Source organism: Phodopus roborovskii, unplaced genomic scaffold (assembly GCF_943737965.1).
Source record: "Phodopus roborovskii unplaced genomic scaffold, PHOROB, whole genome shotgun sequence".
NCBI classification, from domain to species: Eukaryota; Metazoa; Chordata; class Mammalia; order Rodentia; family Cricetidae; genus Phodopus; species Phodopus roborovskii.
Window position 1 is genome coordinate 13,084,613 of NW_026126629.1, and position 25,004 is coordinate 13,109,616.

Consider the following 25,004-nt stretch of genomic DNA (forward strand, 5'->3'; position numbering starts at 1 on the left):
TGGGGAAATGGACTGAGATAAGAAGATGCTATAAGAGGACTGAGGCTATACCTGGTATATGGAAGCACGGAGGTCCCTCTAGGAGGATCAGAAATGACTAAGGGCTGTGGGGAGACTCATTTTCCAGCATGACACAACAATGCGATTTTTTTTCTACCTTTAGTACAATAATGTTATAGTTAGAGTATCCATTGCTGCAATGAGACACTATGAATAAAAAGCAAGTTGGGGAGGAAAGGGGTTATTTGGCTTACACTTCCACATCACTGTTCATCATCAAAGCAAGTCAGGACAGGATCTCAAACAGGGAAGGAAACTGGAGGCAGGAGCTGATGCAGAGGCCATGGTGGGGTGCTACTTACTGGCTCACTCATTGTAGCTTGATCAGCCTGCTTTCTTATAGAACCCAGGACCACCAGCACAGGAATGGCATGACCCACAGTGGGCTGGGCCCTTCCCCATCAATCATTTATTAAGAAAATGCCCTAAGGCTTGCATCATATAAAGGCATTTTATTAATTGAGGGTTTCTCCTCTCAAATGACTTTAGCTTGTGTCAATTTAACATGAAACTATCCAGCACTAACACAGACTTTCCATTTAAAAAGGTTTATTTCTTCGTCTCTGAAGAAAAAAATAAGAACTTAAAGAGATGGAGATAAATCTCAATATCAGTGTTGTCATTAATTTTTAAACTGTTATTTGACATGCCATTGATTCTCAGAATATCACAATAAACACAGTGGTTGTAGTAAAGTCAGTCTCTGGCTCATTTGTAGAACAATGGGATTCATCCTCTGTAGACCAGTGCCCTGCCACCTGCTATATAGGTGATGGGCAAATCATTGACTTTTCTGAGATCAAATTATATTTACCCTTGGTAAAGAGTATTCTGTCACCCCTTTGCAGGATAATGTATACAGGATGGCCTATGTAAATGCTGTAGGGCTGTGTGTATACAAAGAGTAACATTTATTAATTTCTAGCCACTGACATGCATAATAAAATAACCAGATTAATAAGACAGAACTCTATTAGCTTTAGCTCTATGAAGATAAATACTGTGTTTCCTTTCTTATGTCTGAACTTTCTCCATCAAGTTTCTTGATTAGAGTACAGTGGATACTCAACAAATACTTGTTTGATAAATGGATGGAGCCAAGCTGTTCTGTCACGGAAATTTTGTTTCGGGGACTGGAGGTGTTGTGGGATATTTGTACACTGTGTGTATTGCTGTGATTTGTGTAATAAAAAGCTGAACAGCCAACAACTAGGCAGGAGGTATAGGTGAGACTTCCAGAGACAGAGAGAACTCTGGGAAGAAGAAAGGCAGAGTCACCAGCCAGACATGGAGAGGAGACATGGAAAAAGTGGGATGGGTGGTATGTGACAGAATGTAAATTAATAGAAATGGGTTAATTTAAGTTATAAGAGCTAGTTAAAACCCAGCCTAAGCTAAGGCCAAGTTTCCATAATTAATAGTAAGTCTCTGGGTCATTATTTGCAGACTGGTGACCCAAAGATAGCCTGATAAGAACCTTGTTACATAGAGATCCACCCGTTTCCAATCCATGGTGGGTTGTTAACTGTTACACTCCTTTTCTATCTCCTCAATCCCCTCCAAGACTCTGTGACCCTCACCATCTTCATGGGCAGCTGGAAGATCTTTGAAAGAGCTATCCTTGCACTGTGGTACTGCGTGGGGGCACCTGAGTGTTTTCCTGCGAAGGAAACAGCAGCAAAAACACCACTCACTGCAGTTGTATGGCCCCTGGGCTGCCCACACATAAACACCCACAGGCAGTGCCAGGAGCACAGCACACAAGACCACAGTGACATGCAAGAGGCGCTCACGACCCTCCAACCCACCATGGTCTTTGCCTGTCACAAAGACCACACACTGGCCCTGGCCTGGAGGCTGACTCCTCAGGCTGAGGCATGCTTGATATTTTGTAGCAGGAAGGAGGTCATCCACAACATATGTGTTGATTCCAGGGCCTATGTGGACCACTTTCTTCCCGAGAGCTTCATCAGATGTGATGTAGAGAGTGAGCCACTGCTCCTCCAGAAGGTTGGTTACTGTGAACCACTCTAGAAAGATGCTGTGCACCGTCTGCTTGACCACCCGAAGGTCAACATAGATACTGCTCTCGGAGACGATGGAAAGAGAATGCAATCCAGGCATGGCCTGGGCAGGCTGGATGTAGACTGAGATGACAAGGGAGCTTCTGCCAATAGAATTGAAGGCCATACAAGTGTAATTACCACTGTCTATCAGATGAGCTGTTGGAATCACAAGTTGGGACAAAATGGTGTCTTCTGTAATTGATGAAGCCAACACTGGGTGAAAGGAAGAACAAAACAGCTGTGCATTTTCTTGGTAGACAACTGGGGAGTTCTAGCAAGGTTAGATCTTGTGTTAAAATGATAGTTACTATCTATTAAGCATGTATACCTTGTATGGGGGTTATCTTTCTAGAAACTCTATAGAGTAAGCATTCAATTTGTATATAAGATGCTGAGGGTTGGAGTAGCTTATTAACTTATTTATGGTTGTTCATAAATAATGTAGATCCCATTCTTCTATTTAAGGAGTCCATATTCTTTTAAACGTTAGTTGTGCCCACATTGGCCTTGCTGAGCCTAATACCATGGCTTGAGATTTTTCAAATTGGGCTCCAAAGGAGTTTATACCTTCCTAGATATGTAGTGCCTCAGCACCTGGAAATCAAATATGTGGGCTCCCACCACTTTCAAGTGCATTGTCCTGGGCAAAGTGCTTAAGCGCTTTACAAATTTTATAGAAAACATCATTAAGTCTTACCTGTTATTATTTCAGGGAGACTAGCTATGGCACAGTATTAAAAATGATTATAGTGGGGCCAGCAAGGTAATTTAGCAGGTAAGGGCTCAATTCCTAGCACTCACATGGGGGCTCATAGCTATCTTTAACTCCAGTTTCAGGTGGGTCCAATGTCCTTTTATGGCCACTGCAAGCAGTAGGCATGTATGTGGTTCACAGATATACATGAAGGTAAAACACTCCTTGGGCAGGCTAGTTTTTTGTCTACTTGACACAAGCTAGAGTCATTGGAGAGAAGGGATCATCAGTTGAGAAAATGTCTCCATAAAATCAGGCTGTAGGCAAGCCTGAAGGGCATTTCCTAATTGGTGACCAATGTTGGTGGGCCCACCCCTGGGCTGGGCTGGTGGTCCTAAGTTCTATAAAAGAGCAGACAGAGAAAACCATACAGAATAAGTCAGTAAGCAGCACCGCACCAGCTCCTGCCTCCATGTTTCTTCAAACCCTGTTTGAGTGTCTGTCCCGACTTCCTTCATTGATTAACAGTGATGAGGAAGCATAAGAAAAATAAATCCTTTCCTACCCAAGTTGCTTTTGTTATGGTGTTTTATTACAGCAAAAGTAACTCATACGCATAAAATAAATAAGTTAAGACATTTGTAAAACAAGTGATGAAAGAGCATTTCTGGAAACATTCCTTGATTTTAAAAGAAAACTACAGTGATGAATCATGTCTCTCTCTTTGCTGTTAGCACATGACTCCCAGTCAACAGGGCAAGATCAAAATAAAGGGAAAAGTAAAACATTTAGTCAATTGGGTATTTTTTTTTAACCACCTGGGGGTTCATCATCATTTATGACAACTGACTTGGCTTTATCCCTCAAAACTTTATTTCATTTCAGCCGTTCTAGACAGAGGAATAGTTAGGAAGTTACAAATGTCCTTCCAGCTCCAGCATGCTCCTCAGGAGCCCTCGCCTGACTTCCAGAAATACTGAAATCTACTTCAAGAAAGGAGGTACAATCTCATGACCCAGTGCTGGGTCCCTAAAAGTCATTTCCTCCCTGTAGGTCCTATTATAATTTTGAGCATTTATTGAAGTAAATATTCAGTTGATGTGTAGGAATTGCTGTACTTACCTTACGGGAATCAGTTAAGAGGAACACTGTGAGAGCACATATGTAACAATACATATTATTAGCCCTGGACTCACTGAGTTCAAATCTCTAGAGCAGAACTTTATGAATCTTATTTCAAATAAGCACTCCACATGGTTCTGGTGACACTTACTAAAATAAGTTCAAGCTAGAAATTTTAGGATTCTAAAATATTAATATTGTGCTTTTCTTCTAGAAGCTTCCCCCAAAATGTATTTGTTCATATGTAATTCTATTAACATTTACATTGTATATAAAATCATCAGCTCCAGTATATCTATTATATATGAGATCTACATGTACCCACTTTACATAGTGCTGATAGTGGAATGCTATCTTGGGCTCTTTTATATTCTGGAGAGTCAATGCACATATATATCAATCTTATCTGCACCCATCCTTCATGACAGGCACAGTTTAAACCTCTGTAATGAGACAGACTCCTAACAGACCTCTGCACTCCCCCTCCCATATAGACCCAGAGGATACACGTAGCTTACCATCAAATTCTCTCCATGTGCTCAGAGGATATTTCCATGCTATGGTTGGCAAGGGCCTGGCTTGTGCCAAGCATTGCAGGGTCCCATTCTTTCCTACTTGGATAGTTACATTAGCACTAGGGGTTGAGATATTTGGCTTCATACAAACACCAAGCTTGGTCTCATGTAAAAACTGTCCTGCCTTAGAGACAGGCCCCTGGCATATCAGGTAAGAATTTACCAGTATGAATGGGGGACCAATGGACTTGACAAACTGAGCAAGCCCCCTTAAACGGCAGTCACATACCCAGGGATTATTGTGCAGTGCCAATACCATCCTGGAGAGAATCTCAGCTTCACAGCCATGCTGCTGGTGTTTCTGATAGACTGGCCAGTTCAAGAAGACACCCTTGGATACAACTGTCAGCCTATTGGAGGATATGTCAAGGTATGTCAGGTTGGCTAGGAACTGAAAAGCCAATTCAGGGAGTGCGTCAATCCTGTTATGTTTGAGATCTAGGACTTGTAGGAGCGGGGTGGCACGGAACGCTGTCCAGGGTACTGAACGGAGTTTGTTCCCCACAAGTCTCAGCTCTCTCAGCTCTGGCAGGTCCTTAAGGGCACCTAGGTGGATCACAGTGACATTGTTAAAGTTGAGCCAAAGGTATTCCAAGGTACTCATGTTGGTGAAAACTCCTTGGGAAAGTTCAAATAAGGGTGAGTTTTCAATTCTCACTTGCTTGAGTTCTTCGGGAAAGTTGCCTGGAGTCTTTCCCAAAGATACAGACATGCACTGTAGACTCCTGTATAAGAAAGCACAAAACTTGATAAGCATCAGGGTATCTAGAAGTGGTCTTGAATAGGTACTGTCATTACACTTAGGGATTAAATAAAAAATGGACTTGAAATAAAAGATTTATAATGATTAAAAAAAAAAAGTTCTGCTCTATAAATTCCAGAACCAACTAAATGAATCCCACGGAGATTTAGCTGATTTCTCACAATCTCTAAGCTTGTGTCATTCCATATTACCCCTAAATAAAACTAACCCCCTCATCACCCCCTCACCCTCTGGAATCCTGTCAGCACAGCACACCTGCCAAAACTCTCCTCTGAGCAGGTGCACCCTGGCAGACAGAAAGGCTGAGCTGTGTGTGTATCCCAAAAGACAAGAACTTGCAAGAAACAGTAAAAAACAAAAGCCATATTTATCTGTAGGCAATGCCCTGTGTGTTTTGGGTAGGTATGGTCTCAGCTTCTGAGTAGCAAATCCTATTATTGGTAATCCATGAGGATATAGGTCAACACAGCCTCACTAAAGCCCTGAATACTCTGAGGTCTGTTACAGTCCAGCTCCCAAGCTCAGGCTAAGCCCATGGGGGAAGGAGTTGGGCCTCTTAACTGAAATGAGAAAGTCTACCAAGCTCTGCTTCTTGAGTTTGGAAAGAGAAGTATAGGTCATACATCAAGTTCTATTTTGCTCCTACCTTGTCTCTTACAAAGAGTACAGGAAAATAATCAAGTGTTAACATCCTGAGCACAACCACTCAGGAGTTGGCCAAAATGCACATCATAATTTCCAGTTTATAAACAATCCCCAAATTCCAAAGCAGATGATGAGCAACAAAGAAATTCTGTGACTATGCCCTTGCTTGCTGTCTGCTAGCACCATGGATAATGTGTTTGTTCACACTTCATTGCATTATGACAGCTACTTCTCCAACTCATATCGCTAGACTCAGAGATGCATCAGGGCGCCCTTTCACAAAGAAGTTTAAAAACATAAAGCCAAAGCTTTGGGGTCTGGAGCAAAAAGCTTCATGGCACATATCTTTTCCTTGACTTTTCCAAAGCACTGCCTCACACCACAAAGACCAAGTTTCAAGCTTGTGAATGTTATCTATGGTAATCATATTACTCTACTACTCTTCACTCATTGAATATTTATTGTTTATTCACTGTAAGCCATGTTTGCCAGGCCTGGTGGTGGTAAGAAAAACTCGCTGTATATTTCCTTTTTTAGTCTTCTTTGTGTTTATGCCTCTGAGTCTGAAGGTTTGCGAGATATCTTTTAACTTGTGAACCTCTGTTTCTCCTCTACAGAATGCAAATATGAACAAACATCTCACAACATGTCCAGGAAATGTTTAGATTAATTGAAGTGCCCAGCACTCAGTCCACCCCTTATAATGATAGAGTTTTTAGATGCACAGAAGAATCAGCTTTCTTATTAATTGGGGTCACTTCAAGAAAATACCAAAACATCATGAGTTCTTGTAAAACTCATAATATACATTATACCGTACAAAACGCTTCAGTGAAAACAAATCGGCTCAGTAGTTAACTGGTGAGGGGAAATGGGTCATCAGCTAAGCTGATTACACTCCAGGCTTCCCACTCATGCCAGATGCATTTGCTGGCATTCCTAGGCAATCTAACTCAATATTTGGGTACATCTTTGCAATTCCTTTCAAGGAAAAAAAATCCAAAGAGGGAGTTAGCTGTGTACACAAAGTCCATGTGAGAGGTGCTGATGTTGTATTCAAAAGATGAGGTGCAAGGAGTGATTTCACAAAGCAAGGTTCTTCCCAAAGCAGCCCACACCCAGCAGTAGGCTGGGAAGAACATCAGTGTCTGGCCAGTTTGACCTCAAAGAATCAACACTGAATGATTTTTATTCCAGAACCCTCTGCTAAGTTTTGCAAGATTTAGTTAGACTTGCTCCATGGGACTCTGCAATTCAATGAATGGGTATCTGAAAGCCAAGTAAATTCCTTTCTTTCCTATTATACCCAAATATAAAAGCCAAAAATTAAAAAAAAAAAAGACTTTCTTTCTTACACTGTTTTCTCTGTCCACTCTATATGCTACTTAACATAAATTCAGACCTGTTCACATGGTTAGAAGATGTCTTAGAGCTTGTAAGGAATGTCTACTGCCATGTCATCTTATGAATCGTTCAGGTTATTCACTTTTGTTACCTCTAACCACCATCCCCTTATTTTGCGAAGGGACACAGGAAGCAGCTGTGAGGGAGTGGAGAGGGAACAATTAAAGCTAGCTTGGTGGCAGCTGTAGCCAGGTCAGCCTTGATGAGTGGCAGTCCATGTTGTTAAACCCACACATAATCTCCATCTCTGCCACCATGTACACTTTGTTTGTGGACCCACAGAACAGGTCACCTTATTTACTTAGTTATTGAACTCTTCCTCTGCTGAAGTCACCTTTTGAGGGAGCATTTATACAGGACACAAGTATCTTCACATCATTCACTCACTTGGAGAGATGTGTCCTCATCCTTTGTCCTCGGATGACTTTCTCACCAGTTTTCTAACCATGCCTTTTCCAAGTCCCTGACCACTCAGCCAGTCCATTGGTTACAGCCCATAAGTCAAAGAACATTCACACATCTGGCCATTTCTCTTTGTGGTTAAAATGTAAGACTATGTGTACTGCCCAAAGTTCTACACACTGTGAAGATTTCCCTTCACTGATGTCTTTTAGGGTTGTCCCAGAAAAGGATTGTAATGCTGCAGCTGTCCACTTCTGCATGGTGTAGTCTGTGGTCCCGATGTGGGACAGGCAGCGATCTGGTGGCAGGTTAACAACACTGGGCCACTTCTTCCATGGAAAAAGACAATACTTTGTTCTTTCTGGAGTAGATAGTTATTCTGGTTATAGATCTGTCTTTCTTGTACACAATGCTTCTGCCTAAACCACCATCCACTGACTTACTGAATGCCTTGTCCACCATCATGGTATTCTATACAATATTGCTTCTGACCAAGGAACTCAGTTCACCTGCAGAGAAGAGTGAAAGTGGGCACATGGTCATAGAATCCACTGGTCTTACCATATTCCCTACCATCCTGAAGCAGATGGCCCTTTGACCACACAGTTAAAGCATCATTTGGTGGCAGCAGCCTGGAGGGCTGTGGCAGGGCTCTCCAGAAAATAGTATATGCTTTGAATCAGTGTTCAATATATGGTATGATTCCTTCCATAGCTAGGATGAATCATGAGTGGAAAGGGGCATTATCCACTCACTGTCACCCCTAGTGACCCAATAGAAAAATTTTCTCCTTCCTGTTCCCATTACCTCAAGTTCTGCTGGCCTAAAAGTTTTGGTTCCAGAAGCAGGAGGGCTCCTGCCAGGAAACACACACACACACACACACACACACACACACACACACACACACACACACGCACACACGCACACAACACACACACACACACACACACAATTCCATTTCTCTTAAAATGTAGCATCAATTAAGAGAATGTCAGTGGTTGTCATATTTAAAATTTGAAATACTAAAAGTGTCCCTCAAGGGACTTCGCCAACTATTGTAAAACTTATAATGTGTTTTTTATTAATCTTTTTATTTAAATTAGAAACAATTTTATTTTACATATCAATCCCAGTTTCCCTTCCCTCTCATACTCCCATGCCCTCCAACAAAACCCCATCCCACCCCCATTCACTCCCCAGGAAGAGTGAAGCCTTCCATGGGGGATCACAAAGTCTGTCACATCATTTGGGGCAGGGCCTAGGCCCTCCTCCATATATCTAGGCTGAGAGAGTATTCCTCTATGTGGGGTGGGCTCCCAGAGTCCATGTGTATACTAGGGATAAATACTGGTCCAACTACCAGAGGCCCCATAGACTGCCCAGGCAACCTGACACCCACTTTCAGTGGGCCTGGTTTGGTCCTATGCTGTTTCTATAATGTCTGACTGGGGTCTGTGAGCTCCCACTTGCTCAGGTCAGCTGTTTCTGTGGGTTTCCCCAGCATGGTCTTGACCCCTTTGCTCATCACTCCTCTCTGTCTGCCAAATGGATTCCAGGAGTTTGGCACAGTGATTTGCTGTGAGTGTCTGCTTCTGTTTCCATCAGCTACTGGATGAAGGCTCTAGGATGGCATATAAGGTAGTCACCAATCTCATTATCAGGGAATGGCATTTAAGGTAGCCTCTCCATTATTGCTTAGATTGTTAGTTGGGGTCATCCTTGTAGGTCTCTGGACATTTCCTTAATTCCAGATTGCTCTTTAAACCTATAATGGCTCCCTCTATTAAGGTGTCTCTTTTCTTGCTCTCCTCTATTCTCCGCCTGACTCTTCACAACCCCTCAAGTTCTCCTCCTGCTCCTCTTCTTCCCTCCTCTTTCTCCTACTCCCCCCCCACAGTGCTCTCAATTTATTCAGGAGCTCTTGTCCCTTTTCCCTTCTTAGGGGGACCATGTTCATTTCTCTTAGGGTCCTCCTTGTTTCCTAGCTTCTCTGGAGGTGTGGATTGTCGGCTGGTAATCATTTGCACAATCGCTTAGGACAAGGTACTTAGAATGTGTTTTCAGTTGTATGAGGGATAATTATATCATAATAGGCATATTTTTGACCTGGTTATTGTTTTTATTTGGAAAATAAGCATGGCATGAGGAGGTATGATTGTGCCCAAGTTAACAAAAAGGGGACTTGTGATGGCTAGTCTCAGTTGTCAACTTGATTAACACAGACTTTCCTTAAACTCAAGCATCTAGGTACACCTTTAAGGGATTATTTTTCTTCCCATCTAAAAAGGGAAGACTCACCTTTTTTCTTCTTCTGAGGTTGGGTTTCTTTGTGTAACAGCTCTGGCTATCCTGGAACTCAATTTTTAGTTTGGGGTGGCCTCACAGAGATCTGCCAGCCTTTACCTCCTGAATTCTGAGCTTAAGGGTGTGTGCCACCACACCTGGTGGCAGGAAGACCCACTTTTAACTTGGAACTTCCTTTTGGGAAGATCAACATTTAACTTAGGCCATGCCTGCTGGGAGCAGCCTCCATAAAGACATGAAAGAAGTAGTTGGCTGTCTTTACCTGCTTGCTCTCATTCTTCATGACAAGTCCATTGGAACCTACTTCTTCAGGATTCAAGCATATACTGAAGACCAGCTGAGACATCCAGCCTTGTGGACTGAATAACTACTGGATTCTCGGATCTTCCATTGGTAAGCAGCCATCTTTTTGGCTATCTGGACCACAGCCTGTAAGCCATTCTAATAAATGCCGTATGGATATGGATATGCGTATAGATATAGAAAGGGTATTTTTTAGAATCTAGATAGATGATATAGACATAGATGATATATAGATTCATTCTATAAGTTCTGTTTCTCTGGAGAACCATAACTAATACACTTACTTGAATAGTGTTGTTGTTCAGCTTAGTTAACCTGTTGCCAATGTAGTCCTAAAAATCATGAGACCCTGACATCAAGGAGAGGATCTGAGGGTATTTCCTCTTCATCTCCCCTCCTGAAGGAGGCTTTTAGTAACATGGATTATAGAATTCTCTCAAGACAGTTTTTGGAGAAGAATTACTGTGTGATTGTGGCATAGATATTAATTGCTACTGGAATATCATCCCTGACTTATCTGAACAGACTCAAAATAAAAAAAAAATATTTTATTCAATCAGAAAGTGCTCCTTATTTCCCAAATATTAGCCACTTTGAGAAATCCTAGAGCAGACAGAGAACTGTATGAGCTACTAGGTAGGAGATAGACCTCCTCTATTTTCTCTAGATAAAGCCTTTTCTCTTTCTGTTTTCTTTTTTGAGATATGCTTTCTCTGTATGGACCCTGGCTGCCCTAGAGCTTGCTTTGTAGACCAGACTGGCCTCGAACTCATAGTTCTTTCTGCCTGTTTCTGCTTCCAAGTGCTAAACTATCCACCCAGGTCCAGTCTACCACAGAATCACCAAAACTCAGGTAGCAGCTGGCCTTGAGGACAGAAAACCAAGAATTGTTTTTCTAGGTTATTCAGAGAACATTCAGTTTTCAGAGGATGAGTTATACTAAAAGGTTAGTATGTAAACCAGATGCCGTTTATTTATTCATTTGCCAGCATGACTCTTTCCTACAAGAGAAAAATCAGGGAAGGCAAACACATAAAGGAAAGCTCATACATGGACACTAAGAGGCCAGCCATCTTGCAGGCAATGGTCACATACCCTGAAGGTAGTCCTACTGGAGTTTGATCCCCACCCACATTTTCTCTTTCTTCTCTCCTTCTTCCTCCTCTATCTCTTGGTCAATATTGAGCATCCTAATTTTAATTTTTTCTTCCAAGTTCCTGATTTTTCTTCCAAAAAGTTCAATAAAGCTAATTGGATGTTGTCTCTAGTTTATCATTTGTTGTTATAAACATTTTACTGGATCACATCCATGCCCATTAACTCGCATATAGTCTATACTTGCTTTTCACGCATTCCATTTGCAATGACAAAGCCTGTGATAGTCCTTATATGGCTTTGCTTATAAAAAATTATGTTGATCCCTAATGTAGACAAGGCCATTACTGTTCAACCAAAAAACTTTTCTTGTTAATGATGATGACTCATAAGTTATAATCAAATGCAACTTTCGGGGTCAGGCAACAGAAAAACATCTAAGATTGGTGAATCTGTTACCATGTGCAAATATGTTCTTGTGTCTCTGATTCCAGGTTTCAGTGGCTGCCAAAAATTCATTTTTCTTATTAAATCTGCTATAGATTGTACTCCAGAAGTTAACACTGAATAAAGATGTAGCATCCAGAAAGTTGTCAAAGACATGGATTCCAAAAGACACTCCATTTTCTCCTTGTATATGTATTTAGTTCTTTGGTTCTCATTTCTGTAAAATCAAATATCCCAGCCTCCAGAATGGGCTGTTAGGAATATTTTGTGAAGTCTTTTGCAAATAGGAAGGAGATTTGTATCTAGTCAACATACATAGGCAGTGAAGTACCCTGTGGATGGTACTAGGTAAATGATTTCGTTGGATCACTTCTGACTCTGAAAGCCAAAGACCTGATCTCCATCTTCTCTGTTGACAAGGAATACCGAGAGTCTTCTGCTAGAAACATCCATACACTCCTGTGCAAAAACATCCCTTCTGTCTGGCTTTGGGCAGAACTCAGCAGGAATTCTCCTCTGAAGTAGCCTGCTGCTTGACCAGAAAACCTCGTAGGTCCTCTCCAAAACCAAGAACAGTTCAGAAAACATTGAAAAGCCTGCTCTATGGGAATGGAATGGGTGTGAGACAAAATGGGCATGACAGTTGCCTCTGTTGTAGATGATTCTTGGCTCTCTCCATGCTGGCATGCTGAGAGCAAAAGAGCAGTATTCTAGAGACTTTATTACAAATAAAATGATTATTTTCAAGCATCCCAAAGGTTGAATGTTAGAATTCAATGGGGGGGGGCACAATATAGATGAGGTGTGTATGTGTGTGTGTGTGTGTGTGTTAAAAAATGTGGCTGGTGTATAGAAAGACTGTTTAGGGTGTCTATAAGTTGGCATAAATACAAGCATGAAGGAATGTAGAGGGTGGTAAGGATTTTCCAGTAGAACCAACTGTCCAACTGCCTGGTCAAAAGCTAGAGCTGCCACTCCCCAGTGGAAGAACTGTGGTGGGCCAGGCGGTAAATCTGTTTCACAAACGTTTTGTCTCCCTCATCACCGTCAGAGGATTAGTATCTTTGCTTGCCTTGTTAAAGTTGTGTTTGGCCATGAGACTCTTTGGCAGAAACAATATGGGCAAAAGCAATCTCACACTAAGATATTTAGAGGCAGTGCATGATTTTACTCATTTCTCTTATGCCATCTGAGAAAAGTCTGCCCCAAGTAGCCACTGTTATTCTCGACCCCTGGGCCCCAATGGGACACACACAGCAGAGCTATGCCTGTCAACCTACAGACATAGTGTAAAAGTAAGTATCTTAATGCTGCATACCAGAGAGCAGAAACTGACTGATAGAAGCAAAAACACTTAACACCTGTTCCTTCTCCAGGAAAACAGAGAGGAAAACGATGCCTGTGGTTACTAATGGTTGTTACGAGAGTCAGGTGAGTTAATACCTACAAAGTGCTTTGGACACCTGCTGGCACATAATAAGTGCTTAATAAGCTGTGTTAGCTGTTTTTGGTGTAAATGTACATGTATGCAAGTACCCAAACAATAAGGGTAATTGAGCACACAATCAGGTGTGAAAGTGTGTGAGATCACCCAAGAGGGAGAGCGGCTAGGCAGGTGTGAGTGAGGACTCAGGCTTAGCAGAAATATTCATTGATGCGTCTGCCACCCCTGACTCCCAAGACCTGGGAGTCCATGCTGGAGCGGGCTGAGAGAAGCCTATCTGCCTCACTGAGGCTGCTCCTGGACAGCTCCTCTGAGCCATCCTCGCTGTGGCCCAGTCTTTCCAAATTGACATAGGCACCAGATGCCTCTGCAGAGCCCCCAGTGCGGCACTTGTGGCAGCGTCTTCGGAGAGCCCCACAGCAGACCAGCAGGGTGGGAGGTAGCGCGATGATGGCTGCCACGCTGATCACCACCATGTTGATGAGCCGCTGGGTGCCCTCTGCATCTACCACCTCATCAGTAGAGAAGATGACACACTGTTCCTTCGTGGGCACTAGGCCCCGCTCACAGACACATGCCACATACTTGGTCTTTGGAGCAAGCCCCTCAATGGTGACAGTAGTCTTCCCAGGCTCCACAGTCATCCTCCGCATGTCAGGCTGCCCGAAGATTGCATAAAGGACGCTAAAGACAGTTGTGTTCCCAGCTTGAGGGGCCTTCCACACCAGCGACACACTGTGGTAAGTATCTCCCACCACCTTGAGAGACCTGACCATCTGGGCTTCTTGATGCTCTGCTTGCTCTCTGGAGAACTCTCCTGGGACGTCCATCTGAAAGTGCTGGAGCTCCAGCTCCTCCTTTACACTGAGCACGGAGGGCTTGGTAGCCCCGGCTAAGGGCTCAGGAATATGCGGAACATGCCTGGCTACCAGCTTGTTGTTGTAAGCAGCAGCTTCTGCCCCCTCTCCTGTCCTTGCCCACGGGGCCACCGGAGCCCCACTATATCCCGTAGAAGTCTGGGGCTCAGTGACAATCAAGGAGATCAGGGTCTCAGAAGCCCCTAGGAAATTCTTGGCCTGGCAGATGTAGTCTCCGGAGTCAAAGAGAGACACAACAGGCAGATCCAGCAAAGTCCAGCTTGAGCCATCACTGGAGACTTCCTGGTGCACTAGGGAAAGAAAGGCATGAGTGAGTTGTCTTCCCAGGCTCCCTTCTAAGGGCAAGGTCACACACAGCCCCTGACCTATACACACTGTAGTAAATACCACTCATCCCAAGAAAATAGTGGCATGCACTTTAAGGAAAACGATGCCTGTGGTTACTAATGGTTGTTACCAGAGTCAGGTGAGTTAATACCTAGGAAGTGCTTTGGACACCTGCTGGCACATAGTAAGTGCTTACTTAATAAGCTGTGTTAGCTGCTGTTAGTGTAAATGTACATATGCAAGTACCCAAACAATAAGGGTAACTGAGCACACAATCAGGTGTGTAAGTGTGTGAGACCACCCAAGAGGGAGGTCTCACAAGTCCTTTAAGGCCAGCTCACTGGATGACTCAAGAATAAACTACCTTCTGAGTCTGACATGCCCACAGTTTACCCTTTGGGATCCAGGGTACTGCAAAAGTGACCCCTCAGGGGAGCAGGCAATGCATTGGAGATAGGTAGGTTCAGGGGTGAGCAAGAGGCAGAGAGGGTGATCGGGAAGTGCCATACCCACCCCTGCACACCCCAACTGACACATCTAACCAACACCCTCACCTTCGTGATTTTGCACCACTCTGCAAACTGTTCCAAAATCTCTATTCTAGAGCAACAGTCATCAGCCTTGGTGAGGGGGACAGAAGAAAGCTGGAAGGGATGTGATATTTTCCAGGTGGGTGCCAAGTCATTATTTCTCCTCAGCTTATTGTCTGCCTGTGTGTGGCTGTGATTCTTGTCCCTGCTGCTACTGTAACAGAGATGATCTACCTCTGCCCATACAACTCAGACAGAATAGACACTGAAGCCAGGGCTAGACAACTGGAATCCCAACTTACTCACATATGAGCTGTGTGATATGGGGCAAGCATTTGCCTCTCAGTACTTTCATTTAGTCACATGAAGAAAAGATAATCAGGTTGCTTTTGAAAGTTTTGGTTTGGTTTGGCTCAGGGTGGCGGTGGTTCTGAGAGAAGGTCCCATGTAACTCAGTCTACTAACCCTTAACTCTCTGTGCAGCTAAGATTGACCTTGAACTTCTGACCTTCCTGCTTCCTGAATGCTAGGGCTATAGACTCAGATCACCATGCCCAACCTCACCTGCTTTTTAAAGTTCAATGACATTGTGGACATAATTTACTTAACATAATGTTGGACCCATAAGAAGATCTCAACAGACAGCAATTCCATCATTATTTATCCCTGGTGGTTCTGAGTTAACACTTAAAAACAAAAACCTACTAAACTATTAAATATACTAAGAGTATTTTCTAAAAATCAACTTTGTGCTGGGCAGGTCAGTACACACCTTTGATCCTAGCATTTGGGAGGCAGAGACAGGCAGATTTTTGAGTTAAGGCTAGCCTGAACTACAGAGTGAGTTCCAAAACAGCCAGTACTACACAGAGAAACCCTGGCTCAAAAAACAAAACATTAACTTTGTATTGCTCCCAATATGGGCCGCTGATAATAAGGTTTCTGATAATAAAGTGACTAATGAGAAATAACAGGATAGGTTGAGAGTCATTGTCATAATCAATGACCAGCATAGGACCAGATTCTAGCCAATTGTATTCAGGCAGGTCAGAGCCCAGCCTGGCTTATACCAATCCAGGCTGATTCTGTCCACTCTCCATTTGGGAAGCTGACCCACCTCTATCAATCCAGCACTCAACACAGAAGGCCTATTGCTCACACACCTGTGCCATTGAGTGGACGGCCATTGGCTCTTCTCCAGCTCATCTCAGGACCTGGCATCCCAGTTGCTCCACAGCGTAGCAATACCGTGCTACCCAGAGGGGATACGATGCTGGTCACCCCAGGACGGAGCTCTGGGCTCTGACACTTTCTCAGTTCCAGCTGGCTGAAGGCCACTCCAGCCAGGCTTCGTGGGCTGGCACACCTCAGTCTAGACTCGATGAAGACCAAGTTTGAAGCCCAGCCATCTAGGAGACGAACCAGGTCATAGAGTCGACAGTCACATACCCAGGGGTTGTCCTGAAGCCCTACAGGAGTGAGAGAGTAAGCAAGGGGTTAACCCTGGATCTCTGGATCCAACAGCATGTTTTTTCTGGGAAGATGGAGCAGTTTTCCCACTCAGAGTCAGCAGAACTAACCTCCAGTCCCTGCCCCTTGCCTTGCTAAATATGTGACCAGAGATGTGGTTTTTCATCTTCAGTGCCAGCATTGGTTTTCCTCTCTGTTTATTTCTTCACAAAGTGTTTACAGTATCAAGAATTGCAAGTCACTTAGAAATACTCACTGGGTCTGAGGAGATGGCAGGGTGAATGAAGCCTGAGAACCAGAGTTTGAATTTCCTAATACACATGAAGCCAGGCAGGCATGGTGGAAGCCTGTATTGCTCGAGCTAGGAAGGCAGAAACAGTGAATCCCCAGATCAAGCTGTAATTAGACTAGCTGAATCAGTGACTCTGGGTTAGTGGGAGACCATGCCTCAAGAAATAAAATGGAGAATGACCCTGGAAGACAAATGACATCAACTTGTACATTCATATGCATGTGCACCTGCTCACACACATGTGCCCATACACATGCAAGCATGCATACAGCATGCTACATACACATAAATATGCAAAAGGACTTACTTAGTGACCATATGGATGGGTGGTCTCACTCACTAGTCACAAAGACTGAAAATTTTATCAGCCTCTTTAGAAGCCACCAAATTGATTATAAAAATTTTAACATGTGTACTGTACTGTATTATTTAGCAAGTTCGCTTCTCAGCTCCTGCCCTTCAGCTGTGTTTGCATACACACACTGGAAACAATTTAGAGACCTTTGAAGGGGGATGGTTGCTTTAGTGTGGAAAATGAACTTGTCTCATTTGCAGCTATTTAGAAAGATCTCTGAGATATATTGTTGAATGAAAAAAAAATTGGTGATGGTTAATACATACAATATGATTTTTAAAATTTAACACCTGGGGCTGGAGATAGCTCCATGGTTAAGAGGACCTGGCACCCATATGTAGGCTCACACCCATCTGTAACTCCAGATATAGGGGGCTACAATGCCCTCTTCTGGTCCCCAAGGGCACCAGACATGCATATGCTGCATAGACAAATACATAAAAAAAAAATTGTAACGTTACACAGCTTGTGTGTGTGTGAGTGTACTTGTGTGCACAAGTAAACATATTGTAAAAGATAAGTAAACATGATAATTAGTAGCTGCACTTAGGAGAGAGGGATTAGAATTGGAAAAGGGACAAAGGAATCATTAACCTCTTCACTTTTAATGGCTTTTTCAGTTACTCTGTACCTGTCAGTCCCAGGAGCAGGCAGGTGCTCCTCCCCACCCCAGTAGTAAATACTTGCTTATTTTACTTGGCAAACCTTTGGTTTTTTAGGGGCAGGAAAGGATAGAAGAGGCAGAGGGTCTGGCTGACATATGTGCTGACTCACTCCATCCTGAGCTATGAAATTGAGTTTAACAGGGCCACAGTCTGGTGACTAGGGAGCTCCTGAGTCTCAGTTTTCTTATTTCCCTTTGAAAAAGCAAAATCTTATTTTGCATACCAATCACAGTATCACAGTTCCCTCTCCCTTCCCTCTTCCTGCTCCCACCACCTACCCCCCCCATCCACTCCTCAAAGGGTGAGGCCTCCCATGGGGAATCATCAAAGTCTGTCACATCACAAGAGGCAGGACCAAGGCCCTCCCACAAGTATCTAGGCTGAGCAAGGTATCCCTCCATAGAGAATGGGCTTCAAAAAACCTGTTCAAGCACTAGGGTTAAATCCTGGTCCCACTGCCAATGGTCCCATAGACTGCCCAAGCCACAGAACTGTCATTCACATTCAGGGGGCCTAGTTCAGCCTTATACAGGTTCCCCAGCTGTCAGTCTGGAGTCAGTGAGCTCCTAGTTGCTTGGGTCAGCTGTTTCTGTGGGTTTCCTCAGCATCTACAACTGGACCTCAGGAGTTTGGCCCAGTGCTTAGGTGTGGATCTCTGCATCTGCTTCCATCAGTTACTGGATAAAGGTTTAAGATCACAATTAAGGTAGTCGTCAATCTGATTACAGGGGAAGGAAAGTTAAGGTACCCTCTCCACTATTGCTTAGATCCTTAGCTGGCCTTATCCTTGTGGTTTCCTGGGAATGTCCCTGGTGCAGGTTTCTCAACAACCCCACAATGGCTCCCTCTATCAAGGCATCTCATTCCTTGCTCTCCCTCTCTGTCCTTGAGTGAGGTGAGCCAGATCCAGAAAAACAAATGTGGTATGTACTCACTCATAAGTGGATATTAGAAATAAGCAAAGGATAACCAGCATAAAGCCCACAACCCCAGAGAAGCCAGGAAACAAGGAGGACTCTAAGAAAGACAGGCATACATGGATATACTGGGAAGGGGAAATAGACTATATCTCCTGAGTAAATTGGGAATACGGAGCGAGGGGATGGGAGGGGAGTGGAGAGGGGAGAAGAGGAGAGGGCAGGGAGCATAGGGGTCAGTTTTCTTATTTCTAATGCTGGAATATGAGCTGGCTCCATTTGCCTAGAGCTACTAAACCTGAGATTACTGCTGACATCATTCCCTCGGGTGTAGAGGGTGAGCATGATGTCCATCAGACTCAGAGAGGCTTGAATAGTTTCCCAAAACCCCAAGATGCCATGTAGGATGCCATCTTGATTACCTAAGACTAGCCTGGCACGGTGACCAGAAAGAAAGGGTCGGGTCTTCAGGTGAGCCCAGGTGTCCAGCAACTCCAGAGGAAGTCTCATCAACTGATTGCTGGAGAGGTCCAGGAAAGTAAGGTTCTCCAGGAAGTGTGCAGCCTCAGGTGGTAAAGTCGCCAGGCGATTGGCCTGGAGATCCAGCAGCTGCAACTGCGGAGCATCCCTGAGAGCAGCCCAGGGGAAAGCAGACAGGCGGTTTCCAGGCAGACGCAGCTCTCTTAGGCGATGCAGGCCCCTGAGCATGAGGGCACTGAGCTCGCTGAGAGCATTGTAGGGCAGCCACAGCTGTTCCAGGCGACTGAGAGGCCGGAAAGCCTCTCCAGGCACCCTGCGGATGGCGGTTCGCTCCAGGCGCAACCTGCAGGTGTCCGGAGGAATCGAAGCAGGGGGCAGGGTCAAGTCAGGGTCGCTGCATACCACTGTCCTGGTCACAAAAATGGGGAATATTTGAGCAAACAGCCTTCCCTTATGAGACCCCAGATCTGTTTGCTAACAACAGATACCAACTGCAGTGTCTAATGTCTTAAGTAAGTGCAGGGAGCTCCTCAGAACATGGAATTAAAGTCATAGTGTCTGTCTGCTGCTGTTGACAATGTATGTATTAGGGAGACTCTAATACATAGTGTATAGACATACAGTGCCTATGTGCATGGGTAGGATGTTAACAAGGAAGAAGGTATGGATACAGGTAAAGTAAGGGAATTAATAGGTAAGTTGTTCCTAAACAGGGAAGAAAATGGTCAAGGGAGGACTTGAAGGGTAGGAAGAGCCTAACATGAGCCACTCTAACATCTGGGGACTAAGAGAAAGGGGAAACATCTATCTAAGTGTCCATATTGTTCCTGCCAGCCACCTCCCAACACACACAGCTGCAGCTGTGATTCCCAGGGGCACACTTAATGCTGTGTTCAGGAATTGAATATGACTCAGGAAGGGTGCTAGGATGCTACTCTACAAGGCTAGAGCTGGGTCTGAGGAAGGCATCTGACATACAAAAATATGATCTCAGTGTATAGTCAATGCCTGCTAGAGGCCTGGGCTTCCCTGCATGCTTTCATGGCCTCAGTGCCCAGTAAGACACTCTGTGCAGTTGGCTGAATCTTCTGCTCCACACACATGGTAGAGTTCCCAGAGTCTAAAAATTAGATCCATGGATTTTAGTACTGGTTCCATCATCAATGACATGTGACGTTGAGGCACTTGCTCTCTGTGGATGGTACCATCTTTGTGACCAGGGTGACATGAAACACCCTCATCACATTGTCCTTAGTCATCAGCCATGTTCCAGGCTGACTAAGCATCATTAAGCATCAACCTGTCTAGCTGAGTGAAAGAAAATGTATTTACTTTCCATATGAATTAAATCACCAAACATGTAAAATGCAATGCTTTCTTTTCTCCAGAATATTCAAGTTATCTTTTCTGGAGGTTTCTTTTCATTCTCAGCCTCCATCATCCCCAACCAACCCAATACTGCCAGCATCATGTGAAAAGGTTAGTTCCAATAACATCATTTCCACGGTCAGAAATCATCGTCAGTGGTTCTTCAGTATTCATGTGAGACAAAGGAGAAAGGATGATAGATTCTACAAGGTTGGAATGCTGATAGGAAAAGCCCTGAGTGAGGTACTGAAATCCTTGAGCACATTAGAATAAGTCTCCTCCTGAATAAGCCAAGTGCATTGGTAAAAGATGATATAATGTTTGCTGACAAGAGAAGAAAATGAGCTCCATGAGAAAGGCAAGGGCCCACCAACCACACCGGCTTTCGCTTCAGAGGTCCATGAAGAGGAGAAGAAAATATGAAGGAAAATCAAGGAGTGTGCTGAGGAAGGAAGGGAGCTTCCTGCAATGGAACAGGCATTTCTGGCCTTATATGCGTCCAAGTAGGGGAAAGTATACAGGGAGGCATATGTCCCACCATGGGTTAGGAGGCAAAAACACCCCAATGTGACTGGGTATCTTGAGAATGGGAGGTGCCTAGAAAGAAGGATCTGGGAGGTACAAAGAGGGTGATAAAAATGGAAGGAAGCAAATAGAGGGAAAAACTGAGAAAAAGAAAAAAGAAACATCTAGTCTTATAAAAAGAGCTTCTCCCTCCCAGAAACATGAAGGAAGTGTCAGGAAAAAACTTCTAGAAGCTGGCCTATGCACATCCCACATCCTCCTGGGCAGAGAGAACCCCCTGCTCACTGAAAATGACACACCACAAACTCCTGTCCCAAGACCTTGGGTTTCAAAGTTCCCAAATCCAACATGTCTATGTGTGTCAGAAGGCCTCAGGTGGGAGCAGGGGACTGGTGAGTAAATGGACAGCTGCTAGGCATCCTGCCCCACCCAACTCTGCCTAGCTGATAGACCTAGGTTTGATAACCCATCCCACACCTGATGGTGTCATACCTGGCCTTGCTGCCATCACTCAGGATGTGCAGGCTGCAGCTGCATTGAGAGGGACAGAAGCTCCAGGCCTGGTGAGGTCCCCCAAGGGCAAGGAGCCAAAGCATGCCCATGGCTACCCACATGACTTCTGGCTCCTCTTGGGCCCAGGCAGCGGGCCTGCCCTGGGAGCGCTCCTTCCTGGTACTTTTCCAGTAAGTCCAGCAGCTATCCACTTGCTCATCACTCTCCAACCCCCACCCAAGGCCATGGGATAAATGCAGGCTGGGGATTAGGGAGGGAGCCCTAGTCCCAGCACTCAGCAGCTTATTGCTTCCTGAATCACCCAGTCTTGAGGGGAGGGAGAGAATCCCTCTATAGCACCAACCCCAGGCCAGAACAAGCTAGGGCACTGCAAGACAAAGCAGAAGGCCAATTGCCAAGAAGCAAGTGACTAGTGACTAACTGAATGGGCTGTCTTCTTGCAAAGAGCTACATTTCAACCAGACCATGGGTAACAGAACTGTCTCTTTGGGGGCCTAGGTTCAAGAAAAAAAAAAAAAAAAAAAAAAAAAAAACGGAAACAGAACTCTGGTCTCTAACAAGAGCCTTAGAAAATTGTCTCCTATGAGAGTCTCTAGAAAACAAAACAAAACAAAACAAAGGAGTGATATGAAGCAGGACCTTCTGAAGATAATGCAAGCATTAGAAAGAATTCATGCTTCAGGGTACAACGCCGGTACTCAGATCTCAGATCATCATTTATAAAAGAAAGCAAAGCTTTTCCACCTGGAGTCTGCTGAAAAGTAGCCCAGGTTTACCCATCTTTGACTATCTAAGGGACAGAATCTTCCCACAAACTGTAAATTTCTGGAACTTACAGGCACTTGCTCACAGAAGAGCTGGGAAGACATCAGAGATGTCTCCACATACTCGTGAACATGAGCAAACTTCTACCTTTCCTCAATGCCCCATGGACACCCAGTCTCAGAATCATAAGCTCTCAGTGGGATACCTTTGAGGCATAACCACCCATGCTGAAGGCAAGAGAAGTCACTGCAGGAGGAGAGAGGTCTGCCTTCCTCAAGGGTCATCCACCAGGAAGGGTCCTAGAGCTGGATCTCATGGAGGTTTTTGGAGATTTTGTTTTTTCTTTTCCAACTCCGCCCTGCAAAAGCTTTTCGAGATGCCAAGGAGGACTGAATGTTAGACTTTTAGTGAGTCACTCAATCACTGGCTTTGCTTTCTGTCTCAGCATACTTGGTCCTCTGGCTTTTCTGGTAGGTTCCACAGTCTGGCATGCTCAAGAGCCTAGTCAAGCCTCAGCTGTTAAGGTTGAACGAAGGAAGATACCTGGGGACTATGCTCGATAGTTTTATGTCACCTGTCAGGAGAGAACCTCAACCAAGAGAACACCTCCATAAATCGGGCTGTACACAACCCTGTAGGGTATTTTCTTAATTAGTGATGAAGTGGGGGAGGGCTCAGTCCTTTGTGGGTGGTGCCATCCCTGGGCTGATGGTTCTGGGTTTTATAAGAAACCAAGCTGAGTAAGCCATGTGAAACAAGCCAAGAAGCAGCACCCCTCCATGACCTCTGTAACAACTCCTGCCCACAGGTACCTGCCCTGTTTGACTTCCTGTCCTGGCTTCCTTCAGTGATGAATACACTGTTGAAGGGTAACCAAAGTCTTTCCTCCCCAAGCCACTTAGTCATGGTGTTTCACTACAGCATCAATGACCCTAAGCTGGAACCCAGTGCATACCCATACAGTGCCTAGCCCCATGCCAAGCCTATCTAGACAGGATCAGCTTCCAAAAAATGGTGCTTCTCATATCTTCTCTTCCTATCCAGCCAATAGCATTTTCTCAGTGCTAGAACAGTACCTGTCACTCTCCTCCCGAGATCAAAGACTTCTTGGCCTGCTGCCACACCCAGGCTGCCTTCTCCTCTTGCTTGAAATGCCTTCGCTCAGACTTCATTTATTTGACTCTGTACTTTGTTCCCTTCCTTGTCCCTTCTCTTCTTTCCTGATGTCTTTAGTGATCTCCGTGGGCATGAGAAGACAGTCACAGGTGTTAACCAGCAAATTAGAAGTCAGAAAAGAGTAGGGAAGGCCCTGGAAGATGCAGCTGGAACTTCAGGCTCTAGGAGTCATTAAATTCACACTTAAGTAGGTATTGACAGGAGGGAAGGTTTGTGACCTGGATGTTATCTGGAATAGAAGGATTGCTCTGAAGAGAGAATCAGAGGGAGCCAATGGGAAGTGCCAGGGCCTGCATGATAGAAGGAAAGAGTTGCTGCAGCTCCACCCTTACTACATGGCTCTGGGATAATTCCTAATTCACTTATCTCTAATTTCCTCATCTAAAATAGAGGGGTACTAGCATCTTATTCATGGAGTTAGTTTTTGGAGTTTTCTGATAAATGCCCATTAGTGTAGTCCCTAACTTCAGTAGACATGAGCTGTTTTGCTAGTAGCCCTCATGGGACTTGGTTTCTCCACCTGAAGATTAGTTGCTGCATAGATCATTGTTTTCTGATGTGGCTTTCAGAATGAGCTGGTGTACAAACTTGTACCAAGACCTTGTGTGTGGAAGCCAATATTCTCAGTGAGTTCTGAGGCACTGTGAACAAGAATGCAAGCCATCCTTCACCCTGGGAGGTATTTAATGCATGCATATCTCAAAGGCTATATGGGAGGCAGGAAACCTCACAGTCTAAACCCACAATGGATTCAAAGCAGCACTTAACTAGGAAAAGACATGGAGCACAAATGCCAAGTTGAGTAGACAATGACCCAGTGGCTGCAATGCAATGCAGTGCATATAGCCAGTAATGGCAGACTCGGAACCAGGATCTGAGGGTCTGGTCCCAGTCAACATTTGTTTTATGACAGCATGTGACTTCAGAAGCTTTACCCTTCCCCCCAGTGCTTGCCTGCATATGCCCATGATCCTGTTAATGGACTCACACACACACACACACACACACACACACACACACACACACACACACACACAGCATGTAGAAGAACCTGGCTACTATCCAGTTCCTAGGGACAGCTGCGGCTCAAATCCTTTCTTCCACTTCCCTCCCGTGGTTACACAACCCTTTCCCAATTCAGCTTTCAGATACACCATTTGGATCCTAGACCTTAATCCTGCCTAGTGGGCTGAAATGAACAAGGCAGGGCACATTCCAGTTCACAAAGCCTGCACTGTCCTTCTCCTGAATGGATGCCTTGTATGAGAGCCAAGAGGAAGACTTAGAAGGCTGAGAGAAAAAAGAAGGGGCTCTAAATCCACCATAGTAATCTCCATGTGGCAGCAGCTGGGGTGGCCCTTTAAAAAGGAGGAGCCAGGCTTCAGAGAGCCAGAAAAGAGCTGGGTGGCCTAGAGG

The 25,004-nt window shown here is 44.5% G+C and overlaps 2 protein-coding genes across 2 annotated transcripts; both read right to left on the reverse strand.

Annotated features, from left to right (window-relative positions):
• Positions 1-1,581: 1,581 nt before the first annotated feature.
• Lrit2 (leucine rich repeat, Ig-like and transmembrane domains 2) lies at positions 1,582-5,645 on the reverse strand. The gene is made up of 3 exons (XM_051206885.1): positions 5,536-5,645; positions 4,461-5,242; positions 1,582-2,339 (listed from the first exon to the last, which is right to left on the reverse strand). The coding sequence occupies exons 1-3, from the start codon at positions 5,643-5,645 to the stop codon at positions 1,582-1,584; spliced, it is 1,650 nt and encodes a 549-aa protein (XP_051062842.1).
• Positions 5,646-13,518: 7,873 nt separating this feature from the next.
• On the reverse strand, positions 13,519-21,748 carry Lrit1 (leucine rich repeat, Ig-like and transmembrane domains 1). Its single transcript, XM_051206855.1, has 4 exons — positions 21,627-21,748; positions 19,184-19,650; positions 16,226-16,531; positions 13,519-14,495 (listed from the first exon to the last, which is right to left on the reverse strand). Exons 1-4 carry the CDS (start codon positions 21,746-21,748, stop codon positions 13,519-13,521), a joined length of 1,872 nt encoding a protein of 623 aa, XP_051062812.1.
• Between the last annotated feature and the right edge of the window lie 3,256 nt (positions 21,749-25,004).